This window comes from Bombina bombina, chromosome 8 (assembly GCF_027579735.1).
Source record: "Bombina bombina isolate aBomBom1 chromosome 8, aBomBom1.pri, whole genome shotgun sequence".
NCBI classification, from domain to species: domain Eukaryota; kingdom Metazoa; phylum Chordata; class Amphibia; order Anura; family Bombinatoridae; genus Bombina; species Bombina bombina.
The window spans coordinates 254,253,864-254,273,797 of NC_069506.1; the positions used below are offsets into that span (position 1 = coordinate 254,253,864).

Genomic DNA, 19,934 nt, shown 5'->3' on the forward strand with positions numbered 1-19,934 from the left:
TAGCTATTAAATAGTTAAGAACTATTTAATAGTTACCTAGTTAAAATAATAACAATATTACCTGTAAAATAAGTCCTAACCTAAGTTATAATTAAACCTAACACTACCCTATCAATAAATTAATTAAATAAAATACCTACAATTACCTACAATTAACCTAACACTACACTATCAATAAATAAATTAAATACAATTGCTACAAATAACTACAATTACATAAACTAACTAAAGTACAAAAAATAAAAAAGAACTAAGTTACAAAAAATAAAAAAATATTTACAAACATAAGAAAAATATTACAACAATTTTAAACTAATTACACCTACTCTAAGCCCCCTAATAAAATAACAAAGACCCCCAAAATAAAAAATTCCCTACCCTATTCTAAATTAATAAATGTAAAAGCTCTTTTACCTTACCAGCCCTGAACAGGGCCCTTTGCGGGGCATGCCCCAAGAGAATCAGCTCTTTTGCCTGTAAAAAAAAACATACAATACCCCCCCCCCAACATTACAACCCACCACCCACATACCCCTAATCTAACCCAAACCCCCCTTAAATAAACCTAACACTAAGCCCCTGAAGATCTTCCTACCTTGTCTTCACCATCCAGGTATCACCGATCCGTCCTGGCATCCGGTGCTGAAGAGGTCCAGAAGAGGGTCCAAAGTCTTCCTCCTATCCGGCAAGAAGAGGACATCCGGACCGGCAAACATCTTCTCCAAGCGGCATCTTCGATCTTCTTCCATCCGGTGCGGAGCGGGTCCATCTTGAAGCAGCCGACGCGGATCCATCCTCTTCTTCCGTTGTCTCCCGACGAATGACGGTTCCTTTAAGGGACGTCATCCAAGATGGCGTCCCTCGAATTCCGATTGGCTGATAGGATTCTATCAGCCAATCGGAATTAAGGTAGGAATATTCTGATTGGCTGATGGAATCAGCCAATCAGAATCAAGTTCAATCCAATTGGCTGATCCAATCAGCCAATCAGATTGAGCTCGCATTCTATTGGCTGTTCCGATCAGCCAATAGAATGCAAGCTCAATCTGATTGGCTGATTGGATCAGCCAATCGGATTGAACTTGATTCTGATTGGCTGATTCAATCAAGATCTGTAAATTTTGGAACAATGGCACTGATTGTCTCCTGTCCACTAAGAGAGAGATGTTTGCATTTCCTAACAGGCAAAGCACAGACTGAATCCATTAATGAGAAATGAATAGATTAGTAATAGTGTTTTCAGAGATGCTAGTAATGCAGCTTACAGAGCACATTAATCTATATTGACAGGCCTTTAAAAATGTGTTCAATACTTTTTTTGTATTCATTCTTGGGGATTCAGTAAATCTAAAAAAAAATTGTCTCAGCTTCTATATGTTGCTGTGTTGTCAGGCAAGTTTTCTCTAGGACATTCCATCCTCAATGTATTTTTAGTATTCCTCTTTAGTGTAACCAATACTTTAGAAAGTGTATTGCCTGTTGCATAGGATACCACCCAGTGCACATTGCTTATTGCAGTTCTTCCAAGCAACACCGGCTCAAGAAATTGTGCTGCATGGGTCCAACAATGTGATGACGCCCCCAGTAGTAATATTGCTGATTAGCATATCAACCAACTAGCTTGGCCATTGACCTTACTAAGCCTGCGTACCTTAATACAACCAATGCTTGGCACACATTTTCATCATCATTGGCAGTATATCCCTTTTCACTGGAACAATACATTACTGGTTAAAGCTCAGATAAATCTGGATTAACCCTAGGATCTCCCCCCCAGCAATTATGTTTAAGAGAATATTGCCACAATCATTTGCAAAACATCCCTTCTCACTGGAACAACACATTACTGGTTTAAACACAGGCAGAGCTGCAATAATCCTTGACCCCCCCTCCCAGAAACCATGTTCAAGGAACGTATTCTCCACCCTTTGGTAAGATACATCCAATTCTGGTGCAGCTAGAGATTTGTCCATCCCCTGCCTCCACTCCATGTCCCCTAAAGATTTCTGTAGTATCTCAGTTGGTGCTGGGCCTTAACTTGGTCCTTCCAGGTTGCAGATGTTGTCTTCTGGGGTATACTGACAAAGCCTCCCCTATTAACACATCAACAGGGATATCCACAGAAATCCCCACTTCCCGCAAACATTTCCCACACCCCATTGTGGGGCAAACTCCCCCAATTCCTTGGATTGACACAATCACACAATCCTCCCTGGTATGATGTCCTCCAGCTTTACCATTCCAGGACACACCAACGTAATGGTAGCTCCACTATCCTTGAGTCCTGTTGCCACCCAGTCACCCACAGATACCCTCTGTAGGTTATCTCTCCACTTCTTCCTTTGTGAACCCATCCACAAACAAAATAGCTGCTGGTCCCCTAACCACATTACCACCCTCAGGCTTCTTCTTCTCTGAACAAGTAAAACTCAGACACCCCATCTGGTTACAATGAAAACACTGGCAGGTATATCCCTGACCCAATGTGGTCCCTGACTCCCTGGCTGTAGGGTGTAGAGGAGATGGTATCTCTGTTGGATTTGTTGCTCTTTTCCATTTAGGGGATCCAGCTTGTGCAGTTGTCTGCCTGGCTGCAGATGCTCTGTTGTTGGCATAATCATTAACTGGGTCTGCAGCCTCTGCAACTGTTTTGGGCTTTCTGTCCAGAATCCATTCTCTGGCCTCAGGACTCGGTGTATGCAAGAACTGCTCCAGGATCATCAAATCCTTCAATGCCTCATCAGTGGTGACTTTCAGGCCCCCAGTCCATTGCCAAAAAGTAGCCTTCAGCAGTGCAACATATTCTGTGCAGCAGTTAAATGCACCTTGCTGGAGTAAAGTTAAAGCTTTTTAATAAGGCTGTTTTGTTGGCATCATAATCTTTGTCACCCTCCACTGACAGGTAAGAAATACATCTAAGGCTTTATCCTTCAAGCAAAGAGCTAAAAGGACAGCCCATTGCTCTTGGGGCAGCTGATACTGCCTACATACCTTCTCAAAGCTCCTCAGTCAAACATCCACGTAAGTGTCCTTTTTTAACATGGGAAAATACTCCATGGGAGTTTTCTCTGTTGTTGGTTCCCAATGATCACTGGTTTGGGGAGACAGGCTGGTTCTGTTAATCCACAAATCCTCCAGGTCATGTCTCCATTGAGACTCCCTTTCCCTCTCTCTCTCTCTCCACAGCCTCTCTCTCTCTCCCTTCTTTTCTCCTCTGCGATTTGATACATGAGAATCAATTTCAGTTTTAGTTGCAGTTCTGCTTCCTCCAAATACCTGAGTGCTATTTGTAGCTCAGACTCCATGGCACTCGCAGGGTTAACAGAATCAGGTTTCAGCTCTTGGGTTACAGGTTCCAAAGTAATGATTTCTGTGTTTCTTTGCTGTGATGTGATCTGCCTCTTGCAGCTCTTTTTTTTTTAAATATTTTTATTGAGGTTTCATCAAAATTCATTAAAATTATGGTGGAAAGTCTGAGATTAAAATCCTCCATGTCTCAAAAGTAAATCAATACAACATTTTTGCATAGGAAATTAGAACATCCAGGCAAGTGGGGAACTTGCCTGGATGTGCTAATTTCCTATGCAAAAATATTGTATTGAGGTTTCAAAAAGAGTGTACAGGCAATTAAAGAGAAACAAAATCTAAAGTTGTGAATGCACAAGTACAACTATCACATGTCAAGGGTACAAAATATATTAAATTAAATAAAATGAAGAATGAAGCAATAGCTATTATCTCATCACATGATCTTGTCAGAGAATACGACTATTCTTGGCGGATATATCAGTATACCCTAGTGTAGAATGTCGGAATGTAAACCCTTTTTAAAAAATGTATCAAATTCTTAAAACTTTATCTCTTGGGTCTATATGGTAAATAGCACAAAGCCAATTTTTTTTTTTTAAAATAAGATAGCTATAATAAAGGGTCATTCTTCAGTGGTCTCAAGATAATAGTGGTCGATGTCACACTAAAATCAAAGTTGCGCATTACAAATTGCCCAAATATTTAAAGAATGGAATAGAATAAACCTAATTTTTGTTTTTTTCAGATAGAATGACACATATATCCCCATACCAACAATAAAAGAACCTATTGGCTAGATTACGAGTCTTGCGTTATGAGTAAAAAAGCAGCGTTAAGCCTCATAATGCTGCTTTTTTACTACCGCTGTTATTACGAGTCTATGGGACTTCCATAGCGCCGGTGTTACGAGCTTGTCCTGGGAGGCCAAAAAGTGAGCGGTACAACCTATTCCGTCAAAATTCGTAACGCATTCTGAAGTCAGTAGTTTTGCGTTTTACTCTACAAGGCTGTAGCATAAAACTCATAACTAAAGTGCAAAAAAGTACACTAACACCCATAAACTACCTATTAACCCCTAAACTGAGGCCCTCCCGCATTGCAAACACTAAATTAAAATTATTAACCCCTAATCTGCCACTCCCGACATCGCCGCCACTATAATAAACATATTAACCCCTAAACTGCCGCACCCTCGCCTCGCAAACATTAGTTAAATATTTTTAACCCCTAATCTGCTGCCCCCACGTCGCCGCCACTATATTAAATTTCTTAACCCCTAAATCTATGTATAACCCTAACCCTAACAACCCATAACTTAAATATAATTAAAATAAATCTAAATAAAACTTACTATTAATAACTAAATAATTCCTATTGAAAACTAAATACTTACCTATAAAATAAACCCTAAGGTAGCTACAATATAACTAATTGTTACATCGTAGCTAGCTTAGGGTTTATTTTTATTATACAGGCAAGTTTGTATTTATTTTAACTAGGTAGAATAGTTACTAAATAGTTATTAACTATTTAATAACTACCTAGCTAAAATAAATACAAATTGACCTGTAAAATAAAACCTAACCTAAGTTACACTAACACCTAACACTACACTACAATTAAATAAATTCCCTAAATTAAATACAATTAACTAAATTCAAAACAATTAGCTAAATTACAAAAAAAACCCACTAAATGACAGAAAATAAAAATCAAATTACAAGATCTTTAAACTAATTACACCTAATCTAATAGCCTTATCAAAATAAAAAAAAAGCCGACCCAAAATAAAAAAAAACCTAGCCTAAACTAAACTACCAAAAGCCCTTAAAAGGGCCTTTTGCGGGGCATTGCCCCCAAGAAATCAGCTCTCTTACCTGTAAAGCATGCCCCCTTTCCCTATACTTGTTATTGTAATTTTTAAATAAACTTGAGCGGTGATGTCATGACGTCATTGGGCATGACGTCACCATGCAAAAAGGGGGAGCCCCCAATTCTCCCTCATGGTGGGAGAGTGTTAGCGACGGCTCTGAGCCGTCGTTAGCACCTGAGTGGGAAACTCTGAGACGGCTCAGAGCCATCGTTAGCAATCAAGGGGTTAAGAATATCTTGATTAATTGTATTTTTAAGGCGACATCCCATTTTTTATGCTGAATTATATCTTTTAGAATAATCATTAAATTTACATTTTTTATGGATATCTTAAGCTTCTAAGCGCCCTCTTAATTTTTTCATTTTAATATATTTAGTAACACAATATAGAGGGAGTTGTGTTTTTGAGAGGTTTGATATCATTAATCTAGCGCATTACTAGTAATAGTTAAAGTTAATGGTGATGATTAGTTTGGTCTGCTAGTATAGATATAATTCACTGGTACCTAAGTAATTCATAAAAGTGTTACACACACTGAGGATAAAAAGTTCATTAAAGCTGGAGAAACCAACTTTCCATCAGGTACAGCTTTTATTTAGAGACCCACAAATATTGTACTGGTACTACATGATAGTGGGTTGAGTATAGTCACTGGATTTTCAATCAGCTAGATTACGAGTTTTGCGTTATGACTCAATTAGCATTGTTATATCCCATAACGCTGCTTTTTCCCTAACGCCGCTATTAAAAATCTTGTCAGAATAGGTGTACCACAGACCTTTTTGGCTGTCACGCAACGTCAGTACCGCACTTTTAAAAAAGTCCTTTTTCAATGGGACTTCCATAGCGCCGGTATTACGAGTTTTGCGGTGAGGCCCAAAAGTGAGCAGTACACCCTAAAATGACAAGATCCGTACCGCCATCTAAAGTCAGTAGTTATGAGTTTTATGCTACAAAGCTGTACCATAAAACTCATAACTAAACTGTCACAAAGTACACTAAACACCCATAAACTACCTATTAACCCCTAAACCGAGGCCCTCCCGCATCGCAAACACTATAATAAAATTATTAACCCCTAATCTGCCGCTCCGGACATCGCCGCCACTTAAAAAATGTATTAACCCCTATTTCACTGCTCCCCGACATCGTCGCCACTATAATAAACCTATTAACCCCTAAACCACCGCCCTCTCGCATCGCAAACACTATTTAAAGATTATTAACCCCTAATCTGCTGTCCGCCCACACCGCCGCTACATAAATATATTATTCCCTAAACCTAACCCTAACCTAATGTAACCCTAAGCCTAACACCCCTTAACTTAAATATAATTAAAATAAATCTAAATAAATCTTAAAATATTACCTAAATAATTCCAATTTAAAACTAAATACATACTTACCTGTAAAATAAAACATAAGCTAGCTACAATATAACTAATAGTTATATTGTAGCTATCTTAGGTTTTATTTTTATTTCACAGGTAAGTTTGTATTTATTTTAACTAGGAAGACTAGTTAGTACATAGTTATTAACTATTTAATAACTACCTAGCTAAAATAAATACAAACTTACCTGTTAAATAAAACCTAACCTGCCTTACACTAAAACCTAACATTACAATAAAATAAAATAAATTAAATTAATAAAATACAATTATCAAAATTAAAAAAAAAAATAAACACTAAATTACGCAAAATAAAAAACAAAATTATCAAAAATATTGGCTATTCCAATCAGCCAATAGATTGTGAGCTCAATCCTATTGGCTGATTGGATAGCCAATAGGATGAAAGCTCAATCCTACTGGCTGATTGCAACAGCCAATAGTATTTTTTACCCTTTAATTCCTATTGGCTGATGGAATTCTATCAGCCAATCGGAATGTAAGTGACGCCATCTTGGATGACGTCACTTAAAGGGAACCTTAATTTTCCAGCAGTGACCGTAAGAAGAGGATGCTCCGTGCCGGATGTCTTGAAGATGGACCCGCTCCGCGCCGGATGGATGAAGATAGAAGATGCCGTCTGAATGAAGACTTCTGCCCGCTTGGATGAAGACTTCTGCCGGCTTCGATGAGGACTTCTGCCCGCTTGGATGAAGACCTCTGCCGCCTTCGATGAGAACTTCTGCCTGCTTGGATGAAGACTTCTGCCGCCTTGATGAGGATGGATGTCCAGTCTTCAAAAACTGTAAGTTGATCGTCAGGGGTTAGTGTTAGGTTTTTTTAAGAGTTTATTGGGTGGGTTTTATTTTTAGCTTAGGGTTTGGGCACCGTAAAAGAGCTAAATGCCCTTTTAAGGGCAATGCCCATCTAAATGCCCTTTTCAGGGCAATGGCTAGCTTAGGTTTATTTAGATAGAATTTTATTTGGGGGGTTTGGTTGTGTGGGTTGTGGGTTTTACTGTTGGGGGGTTGTTTGTATTTTGTTACAGGTTTTTTGGGGCAATGCCACGCAAAAGGCCCTTTTAAGGACCATTGGTAGTTTAGTGTAGGCTATGGGTTGTTTTATTTTTTGGGCGGGCTTTTTTATTTTGATAGGGCTATTAGATTAGGTGTAATTCATTTTTATTTTTGATAATTTAGTTTTTTATTTTGTGTAATTTAGTGTTTATTTTTTTTGTAATTTAGATAATTTTATTTTTTTTAAATTTAATTTATTGTATTTTATTGTAATGATAGGTTTTAGTGTAAGACAGGTTAGGTTTTATTTCACAGGTAAGTTTGTATTTATTTTAGCTAGGTAGTTATTAAATTTATTTATTTATTTATTTATAAAATATTTTACCAGGAAGGATACATTGAGATTTCTCTCATTAATAATTATTTACTAACTAGTCTACCTAGTTAAAATAAATACAAACTTACCTGTGAAATAAAAATAAAACCTAAGATAGCTACAATATAACTATTAGTTATATTGTAGCTAGCTTAGGTTTTATTTTACAGGTAAGTATGTATTTAGTTTTAAATAGGTCATCTTTAGGTAATAATTTAAGGTTTATTTAGATTTATTTTAATTATATTTAAGTTTGGGGTGTTAGGGTTAGACTTAGGCTTAGGGTTACGTTAGGGTTAGGGCTAGGTTCAGGGTTACATTAGGGTTAGGGTTAGGTTTAGGGGTTAATATATTTATGTAGTGTTAGTGATGTGGGAGGCCAGAGGTTTAGGGGTTAATAACTTTAGTATAGTGGCAGCGACATTGGGGCGGCAGATTAGGGGCTAATAAGTGTAGGTAGGTGGCGGCGATGTTAGGGCCAGCATATTAGGGGTTAATAACTGTAATGTAGGTGGCGGCGATGTTAGGGGTGGCAGATTAGGGGTTAATAAGTGTATTTAGGTGGCAGCGATATCGGGAGCAGCAGATTAGGGGTTAATAGTTTTATTTAAGTGGCGGCGATGTTAGGGGCAGCAGATTATGGGTTAATAACATTATGTAGGTTGTGGCGATGTCGGGGGCAGCAGATTAGGGGTGTTTAGATGTGGTTTTTATGTTAGAGTGTTAGGTTTAAACATAACTTTTTATTTCCCCATAGACATCAATGGGGCTGCGTTACGGAGCTTTTCATTCCACGATCGCAGGTGTTAGGCTTTTTTTTTAGCCGACTCTCCCCATTGATGTCTATAGGGAAATCGTGCATGAGCACGTCAAAACACCACTGGTATTTGGGTGAGGTATGGAGCTCAACGCCACCATATCGCCCGTACAAGCCGTTTTTTTCAAAACCTATAATAGCAGCGCTATAGGGAGGTGAAATAACGACGATTTTGTGGCGCTCGTTAAAAACTTGTAATCTAGCTGAATGACAATTACAGTGTTACCATTTTATTTCATAGTGGCTCCATTATAGTAAATTGCAGAAGATCTACCAATCTAGACTAAAGGGTTAATAAATACTCGACTCTAAAGTGACACTGTATCAGCTCCAACAGTGAAAATTGTTTCACTATAAACTGTTGAGTACAGAAGATGACAAGAAATGTACTTTAGCGCAGCAGGAGAAGAAGCCATAGTCCTGACCTGACAATGTCGTACTATTGATAGTGCAAGGAGTGTAAGCAAGATCACTGTGTTTTTGTTACACTCAAATCCATATTACAAGTGGCACACTATTATAATTACCGCAAATTTGTTTGCGTGAAATTGTGGTAATTTATGCTCTCCATATTTTATATGGGTAGCATTGAGTGGTAATGTGCGCTCATAATACAAGTTGAAAGTAATGCGATTGCATTTTTAAAGAGTTTGTCCGGAGGAAACAGTAGCACTAAACTACACTATTTACACCTAAACCGCCACACACCCATATTGCAAAATACCCCTCTACACTATTAATCCTTAAACCACCACAACCCCAACTGCAAAGTAAACTTCTACACTATTAACCCCTAAACTACAAATATAGCCCTTAAAACAGCCTTTTGTGGAGCATTGCCCTGAAGTGTCTTAGCTCTTTTTCTTCTAGCATTAACCCCCCACCCCCCCCCAAATAAATAAGAAAACCTACTCTAAAAAGGTGCCCTGAAAAGGGCATTTGTCTGGCCATTGCTCTTAGAGGGGCATTTAGCCCTTTTACTGCCCAGAAAAAAATAACTAATTTAAAAAAAATAAAAAATAAACAACCTAACACTAAACCCGAAAATGGTACTCACCAAAGGTTAATCCGGGAGCCGGCACTCCATCTTCATCCCAGTAGTGGTCTATCTTCATCCTAGAAGTCCTGAAGCCATAGCCGCTTTAGAAATGGGATTGTTGGCTGGAGGGCGTGCCTAGCATCATAGGCACTCCCCCCTGACCTGATCCCATATTTGAAACCATGCGATCGCATGAACCATTGCGTGATTTCAATTTTTACTTATTTGTTTACAGATGTAGACAAATAAGTCCCAGCGGCAAAGGGGAAAGGGTTAATGTTAGGTCAATGCCCCACAAAATTACTTTGTAAGGGTTTTATTTGTAGTTTAGTATTAGAATAGATTTTTATATTTTGGGGTGGGTTTTGTTTTGTATTTTAGTGGGGTTTTAGAATAGGGATACCTCTTTTTTATTTTTGGTAATTTGTTATTTATTTATTGTAATGTTAGTTTTTAAAGTAATGGTAGTTTTTTTTTACATAATAATTGGTTGTTTTTTTTTAAAGATAAGGTTAGTTTATTTTTTGTTTCAGGTAAGTTTTTATTTTTTTAAAGATTTTTAGTTTTTTGTTAAGATAAAGTTATTCTATTTTGGGGATGTTTAGATGTTAGTGAGTTACTTTGCGAAGGGGGTGTGGTGGTTTAGGGGTTAATAGTGTAGGTTACTTTGTGATGTGGGGGTGGCGGTTTAGGGGTTATTAGTGTAGGTAACTTTGTGATGTGGGGGTGGTGGTTTAGGGGTTATTAGAGTAGGGGTCTTATTAGCGTGGGTACGGGTGTTAGATTTTTTCCATATAGTGATCGCGTTAACGTACTCAATGGGAGAGTACATTAACGCGATCACTATATTCTATGTTCTTCTTTCAAAGTGTAATACGAGCGCTACCCAACTTGCGTACAGAGGAGAAGACGGGCAGTGTTAGCGTGTGAGCGGGAATGATAATTACTACTACGCTCATAATCTAGCCCTGTTTTTATATTACATGGCCTCCCTGCTTCATTCCTTAGACCCACACTTTACAGTCTTCTCCTGGTGACTTCCCCTGGTTCCTTCCAGCTCATAATGCTAGTATAAGGTAAGGCAACCAACCTCTTGTGTGCTGGGTTTGCCAAAAGCTATGTCAACTTTTATATCTAATTTTACTATCACTATTTTTCCTGTTGACATGTACCATGATTTTTTTTATTTTCTTGTTTGTTTTTCAACCAATTCAATGACTAAGATTTAAAAAAAAATAATCCTTTTTAATTAAGATCCCGCTCAGCTCTCATAAAAAAACATTACTGCATTTTATAACATGAAATTCTTACTTTTTTTTTCCTTCTAGGCGGAATTGATATTTCCAACATTTTTGAAAGAAAGTGTGCAAATCGTGATTTATGTAATAAATTTGGTAGCGTAAGCATTACTCATGGGCAGATCAAGACTGTTACTTCTTGCTGTTTCACAGATGATTGTACTCCTCCTCAAAAAGCATGTAAGTACACGTGTTATGTAATTTTGTTTTACATTGTCTTTGATAATTAAAAATGTCAATTAGTCTTTTTATAGACGTGTGTGTACACATATATAAATACTGTAATATAAATCACGTGGGTGATATATATATATATATATATATATATATATAATACAAAATAGTTTATATTCTGTGCCTTTCTTAAGGTAGGAAAATTCTGATTGGCTGATGGATCGGAACAGCCAATAGAATGCGAGCTCAATCTGATTGGCTGATCGGATCAGCCAATCGGATTGAACTTGATTCTGATTGGCTGATTCCATCAGCCAATCAGAATTTTCCTACCTTAATTCCGATTGGCTGATAGAATCCTATCAGCCAATCGGAATTCGAGGGACGCCATCTTGGATGACGTCCCTTAAAGGAGCCTTTATTCGTCGGTAGTCCATCGGGCCAGCAGGATGTTCCGCGTCGGAGGTCTGCAAGATGGATCCGGAAGAAAGACGATTGAAGATGCCGTTGATAGAAGACTTCAGCCGGATCATGGACCTCTTCAGCTCCCGCTTGGATGATGACTTCAGCCGGATCATAAATCTCTTCAGCTCCCGCTTGGATGATGACTTCAGCCGGATCATGGACCTCTTCAGCTCCCGCTTGGATGATGACTTCAGCCGGATCATGGACATCTTCAGCCCCCTGCTTGGGCTTGGATCAGGACATCGGAGGAGCTCTTCTGGATCGATCGGTGAACCTGGTATGGTGAAGATAAGGTAGGTAGATCTTCAGGGGCTTAGTGTTAGGTTTATTTAAGGGGGGTTTGGGTTAGATTAGGGGTATGTGGGTGGTGGGTTGTAATGTTGGGGGGGGTATTGTATGTTTTTTTTTACAGGCAAAAGAGCTGAATTCTTTGGGGCATGCCCCGCAAAGGGCCCTGTTCAGGGCTGGTAAGGTAAAAGAGCTTTGAACTTTAGTAATTTAGAATAGGGTAGGGCATTTTTTTATTTTGGGGGTCTTTGTTATTTTATTAGGGGGCTTAGAGTAGGTGTAATTAGTTTAAAATTGTTGTAATATTTTTCTGATGTTTGTAAATATTTTTTTATTTTTTGTAACTTAGTTCTTTTTTATTTTTTGTACTTTAGTTAGTTTATTTCATTGTATTTATTTGTAGATATTGTATGTAATTAATTTATTGATAGTGTAGTGTTAGGTTTAATTGTAGGTAATTGTAGGTATTTTATTTAATTAATTTATTGATAGTGTAGTGTTAGGTTTAATTGTAACTTAGGTTAGGATTTATTTTACAGGTAATTTTGTAATTATTTTAACTATTTTAGCTATTGTCCCTGATTAAAATAAATTCAAAGTTACCTGTAAAATAAATATAAATCCTAAAATAACTATAATATAAATATAATTTATATTGTAGCTATATTAGGATTTATTTTACAGGTAAGTATTTAGCTTTAAATAGGAATAATTTATTTAATAAGAGTTAATTTATTTCGTTAGATTTAAATTATATTTAACTTAGGGGGGTGTTAGTGTTAGGGTTAGACTTAGCTTTAGGGGTTAATACATTTATTAGAATAGCGGTGAGCTCCAGTCGGCAGATTAGGGGTTAATGTTTGAAGTTAGGTGTCGGCGATGTTAGGGAGGGCAGATTAGGGGTTAATACTATTTATTATTGGGTTAGTGAGGCGGATTAGGGGTTAATAACTTTATTATAATAGTGGTGCGGTCCGCTCGGCAGATTAGGGGTTAATAAGTGTAGGCAGGTGGAGGCGACGTTGTGGGGGGCAGATTAGGGGTTAATAAATATAATATAGGGGTCGGCGGTGTTAGGGGCAGCAGATTAGGGGTACATAAGGATAACGTAAGTAGCGGCGCTTTGCGGTCGGCAGATTAGGGGTTAATAAGTGTAGGCAGGTGGAGGCGACGTTGTGGGGGGCAGGTTAGGGGTTAATAAATATAATACAGGGGTCGGCGGTGTTAGGGGCAGCAGATTAGGGGTACATAAGGATAACGTAGGTGGCGGTCGGCAGATTAGGGGTTAAAAATATTTAATCGAGTGGCGGCGATGTGGGGGGACCTCGGTTTAGGGGTACATAGGTAGTTTATGGGTGTTAGTGTACTTTAGAGCACAGTAGTTAAGAGCTTTATAAACCGGCGTTAGCCCAGAAAGCTCTTAACTACTGACTTTTTTCTGCGGCTGGAGTTTTGTCGTTAGAATTCTAACGCTCACTTCAGCCACGACTCTAAATACCAGAGTTAGAAAGATCCCATTGAAAAGATAGGATACGCAATTGACGTAAGGGGATCTGCGGTATGGAAACGTTGCGGCTGAAAAGTGAGCGTTAGACCCTTTCCTGACTGACTCCAAATACCGGCGGTAGCCTAAAACCAGCGTTAGGAGCCTCTAACGCTGGTTTTCACGGCTACCGCCAAACTCCAAATCTAGGCCTATGCTTCCAAAGGTGTCTCTAGGAACATTCACTATCTTTTTGTATCCTGTGCCTTGTTTGTGAGAAGGGCGATAATCTTTTCTCTTAACTGTTTGAACCATTCTTTTGACCTAGCCATATTTGTAACATACAGTCAAACGTGACACTTTACAAACCCCTAGCCACTTCAGGTATTTAATGTGTTCTAGCTCAAGCACACCTGGTGCAACTTATGAAGCCTTTGATTAGTTGCTTCAGGTGTGCTTGAGACAACACATGTTTTGCATATTTGTGCTGTTGTGAGGGATTCTATTCAGGGGGTTGAATAATTGTTAGACTACAGAATTCAAAAGTTACATTTTTAATTGACTTTAGAGAAATAACTTGAATGAATGTCTTTCATACATGCATGTTTTGGATCAGTAATCATCAACAGATCTTGTAGGTTGCGTCCCCTTTTGTAACCCAAACTTGGTGATTGTGTATTCCCAAATGGAAAGGTTGATCCGATGTTAGAAGGTTCCAATGTTACTTGATGAACTTTGCCAATACATCAACAGCTGGCGTGTATGTTGTCACAAAAGTCTTAAATCTTCTTCAGGGATCGATCAGATAGAGTCCAGGTAGTGGAAGTCTTCCAGTGAGACCCACCCCTTCTTGGATGTGGTCTTCTTCCTTTTTTCGGTGGCCTGATCTTGTTGTAACCCCTAAAAAATGTTGTGATACAGAGGTTGAAGGTCTTGTATTCTAATATCTCACCATGGTATCCGAATTAGAGCCTGAACTAGTGTCCACTGTGTTTAATTGTCTCTGAGTATACATCCTCTGATGACATGGCCTTCGTGGTCTAAAGGTCTGTCTTTCTTTGGGGCTTAGGATCCATTTGTACACTTGTTTTTCTCTGTAGTCCTTCACTACTTGTTGTAATTTTTTTTCTTAAAAGCCACCAATGAATTTGTATACTCCTTCACTTGTTGTATAAGTTTGTTCAGCCAGTCTTCAGTTGTATCATGTTGTAGGATTGTGCACTTAGTTGTATCAAATGTCACTATCTTATTCTTAAATTTATATGCAATAACGTAGAAAGTGAAACATCTTGTTGCTTAATAGCTGATAATGTTGTAGATAATTGATCATAAGTACATTGAATGCTTTTGTGGTGATAATGATGACTATACTAACTCCGCTCTTGCAATTACCCAGAAATGCAAAATGCTGCTTACAAATAATAGTCTGTTTGATTTAATATTCATTAAGATGGTGTCTGGTGTATATATGAGTATCCATAATCTAACATTTTGAAACACACAGATGTTTAATGGTGACACTATTTATTAATATTTCACATATGATTTCACATTTTTATATTGTCTGATGACTATAAACATTTGTTTGAATGTATATTATACTGTGTTTGTATTTTGAAATGAGTTGCTATGACAACTTACAAGTGAGATCATTAATGATGTATTCCTACTTGATTCGCTAGATTGTGTTGGGGAGGGGCCTTTCACATATTTAAGCACTGTTTGTATAACTTTTTAATTGTCTGAGCAAGGGATGAATGCCCCAAAACGTCACAACGAATTAAAGATTGCTGTGTTGTAAATCCAGAGAGTGCAAATATTGAATCTTTCTATTAAACTGCATTTGCACCCTGGTGTTTAAGAATTTGGTGTGTGGGGGTGCGCTATCTACTGTATGTAAATATATATATATAGTATATTAATTCACAAAAGAAACACTAACGAAAACCTTACCCAGCAGGTGTCCATAGCTATTTATATTACATGTGCAACGCTAAAAATTTTGTATAGTTTTGTTTTCATTAGTTAAATAAATAATTTTGTTTCGGCAAATTAATTTAGTTAAGTAAAAAAAAAAAATGTTTGGGCAAATTAGTTATGTTAAGTTAAATCGTTTTTTCGGATCCGTTCATTATTTTGGATCAATTCTTTATTCATATTCATTATTCTATTATAAAGTTTAGAATAGAATAATGCATCTGAATAAAGAATGGATCCGAAAAAACAAAAGGATCTGAAAAAATTATTTAACTTAACATAATTAATATACTGCCGATTGCCGAAACAAAATTATCTAAAACCGCCACTACCACCCACATTGCTGACACTAAATAAAGCTATTAACCCCTAAAATGCCGTTCCTCCACATCGCCAGAACTAAATAAAGCTATTAACACCAAAACCGCCACCCCCCCACATTGTCAACACTAACTAAACGTATTAACCCCTAAACCGCCCCTCCCCCACATCGCCAACACTAACTAAACCTATTAACCCCTAAACCGCCAATCCCCAACATCGCAGACACTAACTAAACCTATTAAAAACTAAATCACTGTTTCCCGACATCTCTGAAACAAACTAAACCTATTAACCCCTAAACCATCGTCCCCACACATCGCCAACACTAACTAAACCCCTAAACTAAACCCCTAAACCGCATTTCCCTGACATCGCCGACACTAATGAAACCTATTAACCCCTAAACCGCAGTTCTCCGCCATCACCGACACTAACTAAACCTTTTAACCCCTGAACACCTGTACACCCACATCGCCAACAGTAACTAAAACACTAAATAAACCTATTAACCCCTAAACCGCAGTACACCCACAAGGTCAACACTAACTAAACCTATTAACCCCTAAACCGCCGCCCCCACATGGCAACAACCTAAATTAAACAATATTCACCCCTTAACCTAATACCCCCTAACCTTAACATAATTAAAATAGACCTAAATTAAAGTTTCAATTATTAACAAACTACCTATTTAAAAATAAATACAAACCTACATGTGAAATAAATAAAACCTAAGCTAGCTACAATATAACCATTTTTATTAAGTTAGGTTTTTTTTTATTTTGTGGGTTTGGGGGGTGTGGGTTTGTAATGTTAGGGGGTGTTTGTTGTAATTTTTTAGCAAAAGAGCTGTTAACTTTAAGGCAATGCCCTACAAAACGGCCTTTTAAGGGCCCTTGGTAGTTTATTATAGATTAGGGGTTTTTTATTTTGGGATTTTTAAAAAAAAAAAATTTAAACGGGGTATTAGAATAGGAATCATTTTTATTGTTTTTGATAATTTTGTTTGATATTTTTTGTAATGGTAGTTTTTTTATTTTTGTAATTTTTTTTTTTTTTAATATTTATTTAATTGACCAGCAGTGTACATGAGAAAAAAAAAGAAGACATAATAAAAAAAAAGACTCTTCGTCTAATGCGCCTCGCAGGGCCAAAACATCAAATAGAATACAGTTTAGACAATTGTCCTGCATACTTACATACTAGTTAGCAATTCGATAAAACTTCAAATATATGCACACTACCGGGTTTTTTCAGTCATTTTAAACTCAAACCTAACAGACTAACATAAACAAACAACAACCAAAATTTTTTTAAAAAAAATATATATATATTCCCCCACTCTCTCTCACTCCCCCCCGAGCGCCCACCTCATAGGAGATATTGTCTCCAGAATTCGGGGTATCTGTCTGATAGTATTAGCTCCAAAAAATACGCTGACTTACGAAAATGACTTAAAATCTGGAGCTGAACCTTTCTAGGCTGATCTAAAATTACTTTATCCCACTTAGCTAGAAATTTTTTAAGTTTTTTATCTTCCAGTCTTGCTGGATCAAATTGTTCAACCAATATTTTATATTGGATATTCCATGTAACCGAGGCTATAGAGGGAACACTTTTATGTTTCCACATCCTTAGAATCATTTGCCTGACCAAAAGAATTACTGTATTAATCAAAGCTTTATTTTGAATCTGATCATGGACCAAAAAAAAGATATATAACGGGTTGAGTATTAATCTGTCAGACAAGAATCTGTTTAGCCAGTATCCACTTGTCTCCATAATTTAATAATTCTTGGGCAGGCGTAAAAAACATGGAATAAATCAGCGGAGGGAAATTTGCATTTATAACAAGCACTATCACCTTTCCATTTACCCAATCTACTGGGAGTCAGATATGCTCTATTCAGTAGTTTCAAATGGGATTCCCTCATTGCCATATTATTTGTGTACTTTCTTACTTTGGTAAAACTTTTTTGGAGATACTCTAAATCTATCTCAGGAAAATCTAATTTCCAAACACATAGAAGACTATTAACTCTTGTCTCCGCATCTTTAGATGAGAGTAATCTATACATAGGCGAAATAGAATGGTCACCCCTAGAGAATCTACGGGCAATGATATCTATTGGGCCGAAGGACCCGGCATCACCTTCTGGGACTTTCTGATTATAATAAAAATGCCTGACCTGCAAGTAAGCAAAAACGATCTCCTATCTAAGTTGAATTCTCTAGTTAAAGATTCAGAAGTTTTTATATGGTTAGAGAGCGGATCCACCATCTGAAACAAAAAGTTCAAGTTGTTTACTGACCATTTACTAAAAGCCATGTATGTACAACCACTTTCAAAATCCGGATTTCCTCTAATAGGTAAATACTTAGAAAAGGTGTGTTTAATCTCTAGTAGCTTACATATTTTGTGCCATGCTATAATTACATTGTAAACAGTGTTATTTAATGTAAAGTCCCTTATCTTTGAATGATGAGATATGTGTAATAGTGCTTTAAGAGAATAGGGGGAGATTACATTTTCTTCTACCTCAAGACTAGTGACATAGTTGGCTGAGGTTAACCAATCTAGAGCAATTCTAGCAAAACAAGCCAAATTATAATTTACCAAATTCGGAAAAGCGAAACCACCCATTTCTTTAGGGTGCATTAATCTTGATAGAGCAATACAAGGTTTTTTAGAGGTTCATAGGAAGCGAGAACAGGCTGCATTGAATTTCTGGGTGTCCATCTTGCGCAAAAAAGTGGGAACACTCTGTATAACGTACATAATTTTTGGGAGGGTTCGCATTTTAATTAAAGCTATTTTTGACGAAAGTGAGAGAGGCAATCTACTCCACTTCTGCATCTCTGTAGAACATTTCCTCCATATATGAGAAAAGTTTATATTGTACCATTCTTCTGGGTTTCTGGAAAGATTTATTCCTAAATATTTAATAAATTTATCTGAAATCTTAAAGGGATTCTCTAAAAGGCTGTTCTTATTCTTTATGATCCATAAAATCTCTGACTTGGATAGATTGATTCTATACCCCGAGAATTTTCTGAACTCCGCTAGGACATCTATTAAGACTGGGATATTTTTGGTTGAGTTCCTTATATAAAATAGGATATCGTCCGCATATAATGATAATATCACCTTGTGCTGTTTTATCTTGATACACTCCAATATTTCTCTACTCTTTATGGCTAATGGCTCAATAGCTAGGTTGAATAATAGCAGTGAGAGAGGACACCCCTGTCTTGTACCTTTACACAGAGTTATGGGGGTAGAGGATGTTATTGATACTAAGATAAGAGATATGGTTCTGATATAGTAAAGAAATATACATATAAAAATGTCCTGAGAAGCCGAAATTCTTTAGGGTTGTTAGTAAATGATCCCATAGGACAGAGTCAAAAGCTTTTTCTGCATCAACAGTTAATATAGCAAAATCTTGCTTTGCATCTGACCCTGTCCTATGGGATGCAAGAATATATTCAATTGTCATCATGGCTTTTCTTATATTTTTCTGCCCTATTCTGCCTGGTATAAATCCAGTAATTTTATTGTTTATTATTTTTTTGTAATTGTAGTTTTAACTTTTTAGTAATCTTAGATTTTTTCATTTTTTGTAATGGTAGGTTTTATTAGTGTAAGCTTAGGGTTTATTCTTATTTCACAGGTAAGTTTGTATTTATTTTAACTAGGTACTTAGGCCTAGATTTAGAGTTTGGCGGTAGCCGTCAAAACCAGCGTTAGAGGCTCCTAACGCTGGTTTTTACCGCCCGCTGGTATTTGGAGTCAGTCAGGAAAGGGTCTAACGCTCACTTTGCAGCCGCGACCTTTCCATACCGCAGATCCCCCTACGCAATTTGCGTATCCTATCTTTTCAATGGAGTCTTTCTAACGCCGGTATTTAGAGTCTTGGCTGAAGTGAGCGTTAGAAATCTAACGACAAGACTCCAGCCGCAGAAAAAAGTCAGTAGTTAAGAGCTTTCTGGGCTAACGCCGGTTTCTAAAGCTCTTAACTACTGTGCTCTAAAGTACACTAAAACCCATAAACTACCTATGTACCCCTAAACCGAGGCCCCCCCACATCGCCGCCACTCTAT

At 37.3% G+C, this 19,934-nt stretch overlaps 1 protein-coding gene across 1 annotated transcript in view; it reads left to right on the forward strand.

The window, feature by feature from the left end:
• LOC128639099 (phospholipase A2 inhibitor and Ly6/PLAUR domain-containing protein) overlaps nucleotides 1-19,934 on the forward strand; it is a 148,980-nt gene that overhangs the window by 104,766 nt on the left and 24,280 nt on the right. Inside the window, exon 3 of the mRNA XM_053691250.1 lies at nucleotides 11,150-11,299. Within this exon, the coding sequence (XP_053547225.1) occupies nucleotides 11,150-11,299 (150 nt within the window). The remainder of the gene's footprint in view (nucleotides 1-11,149; nucleotides 11,300-19,934) is intronic.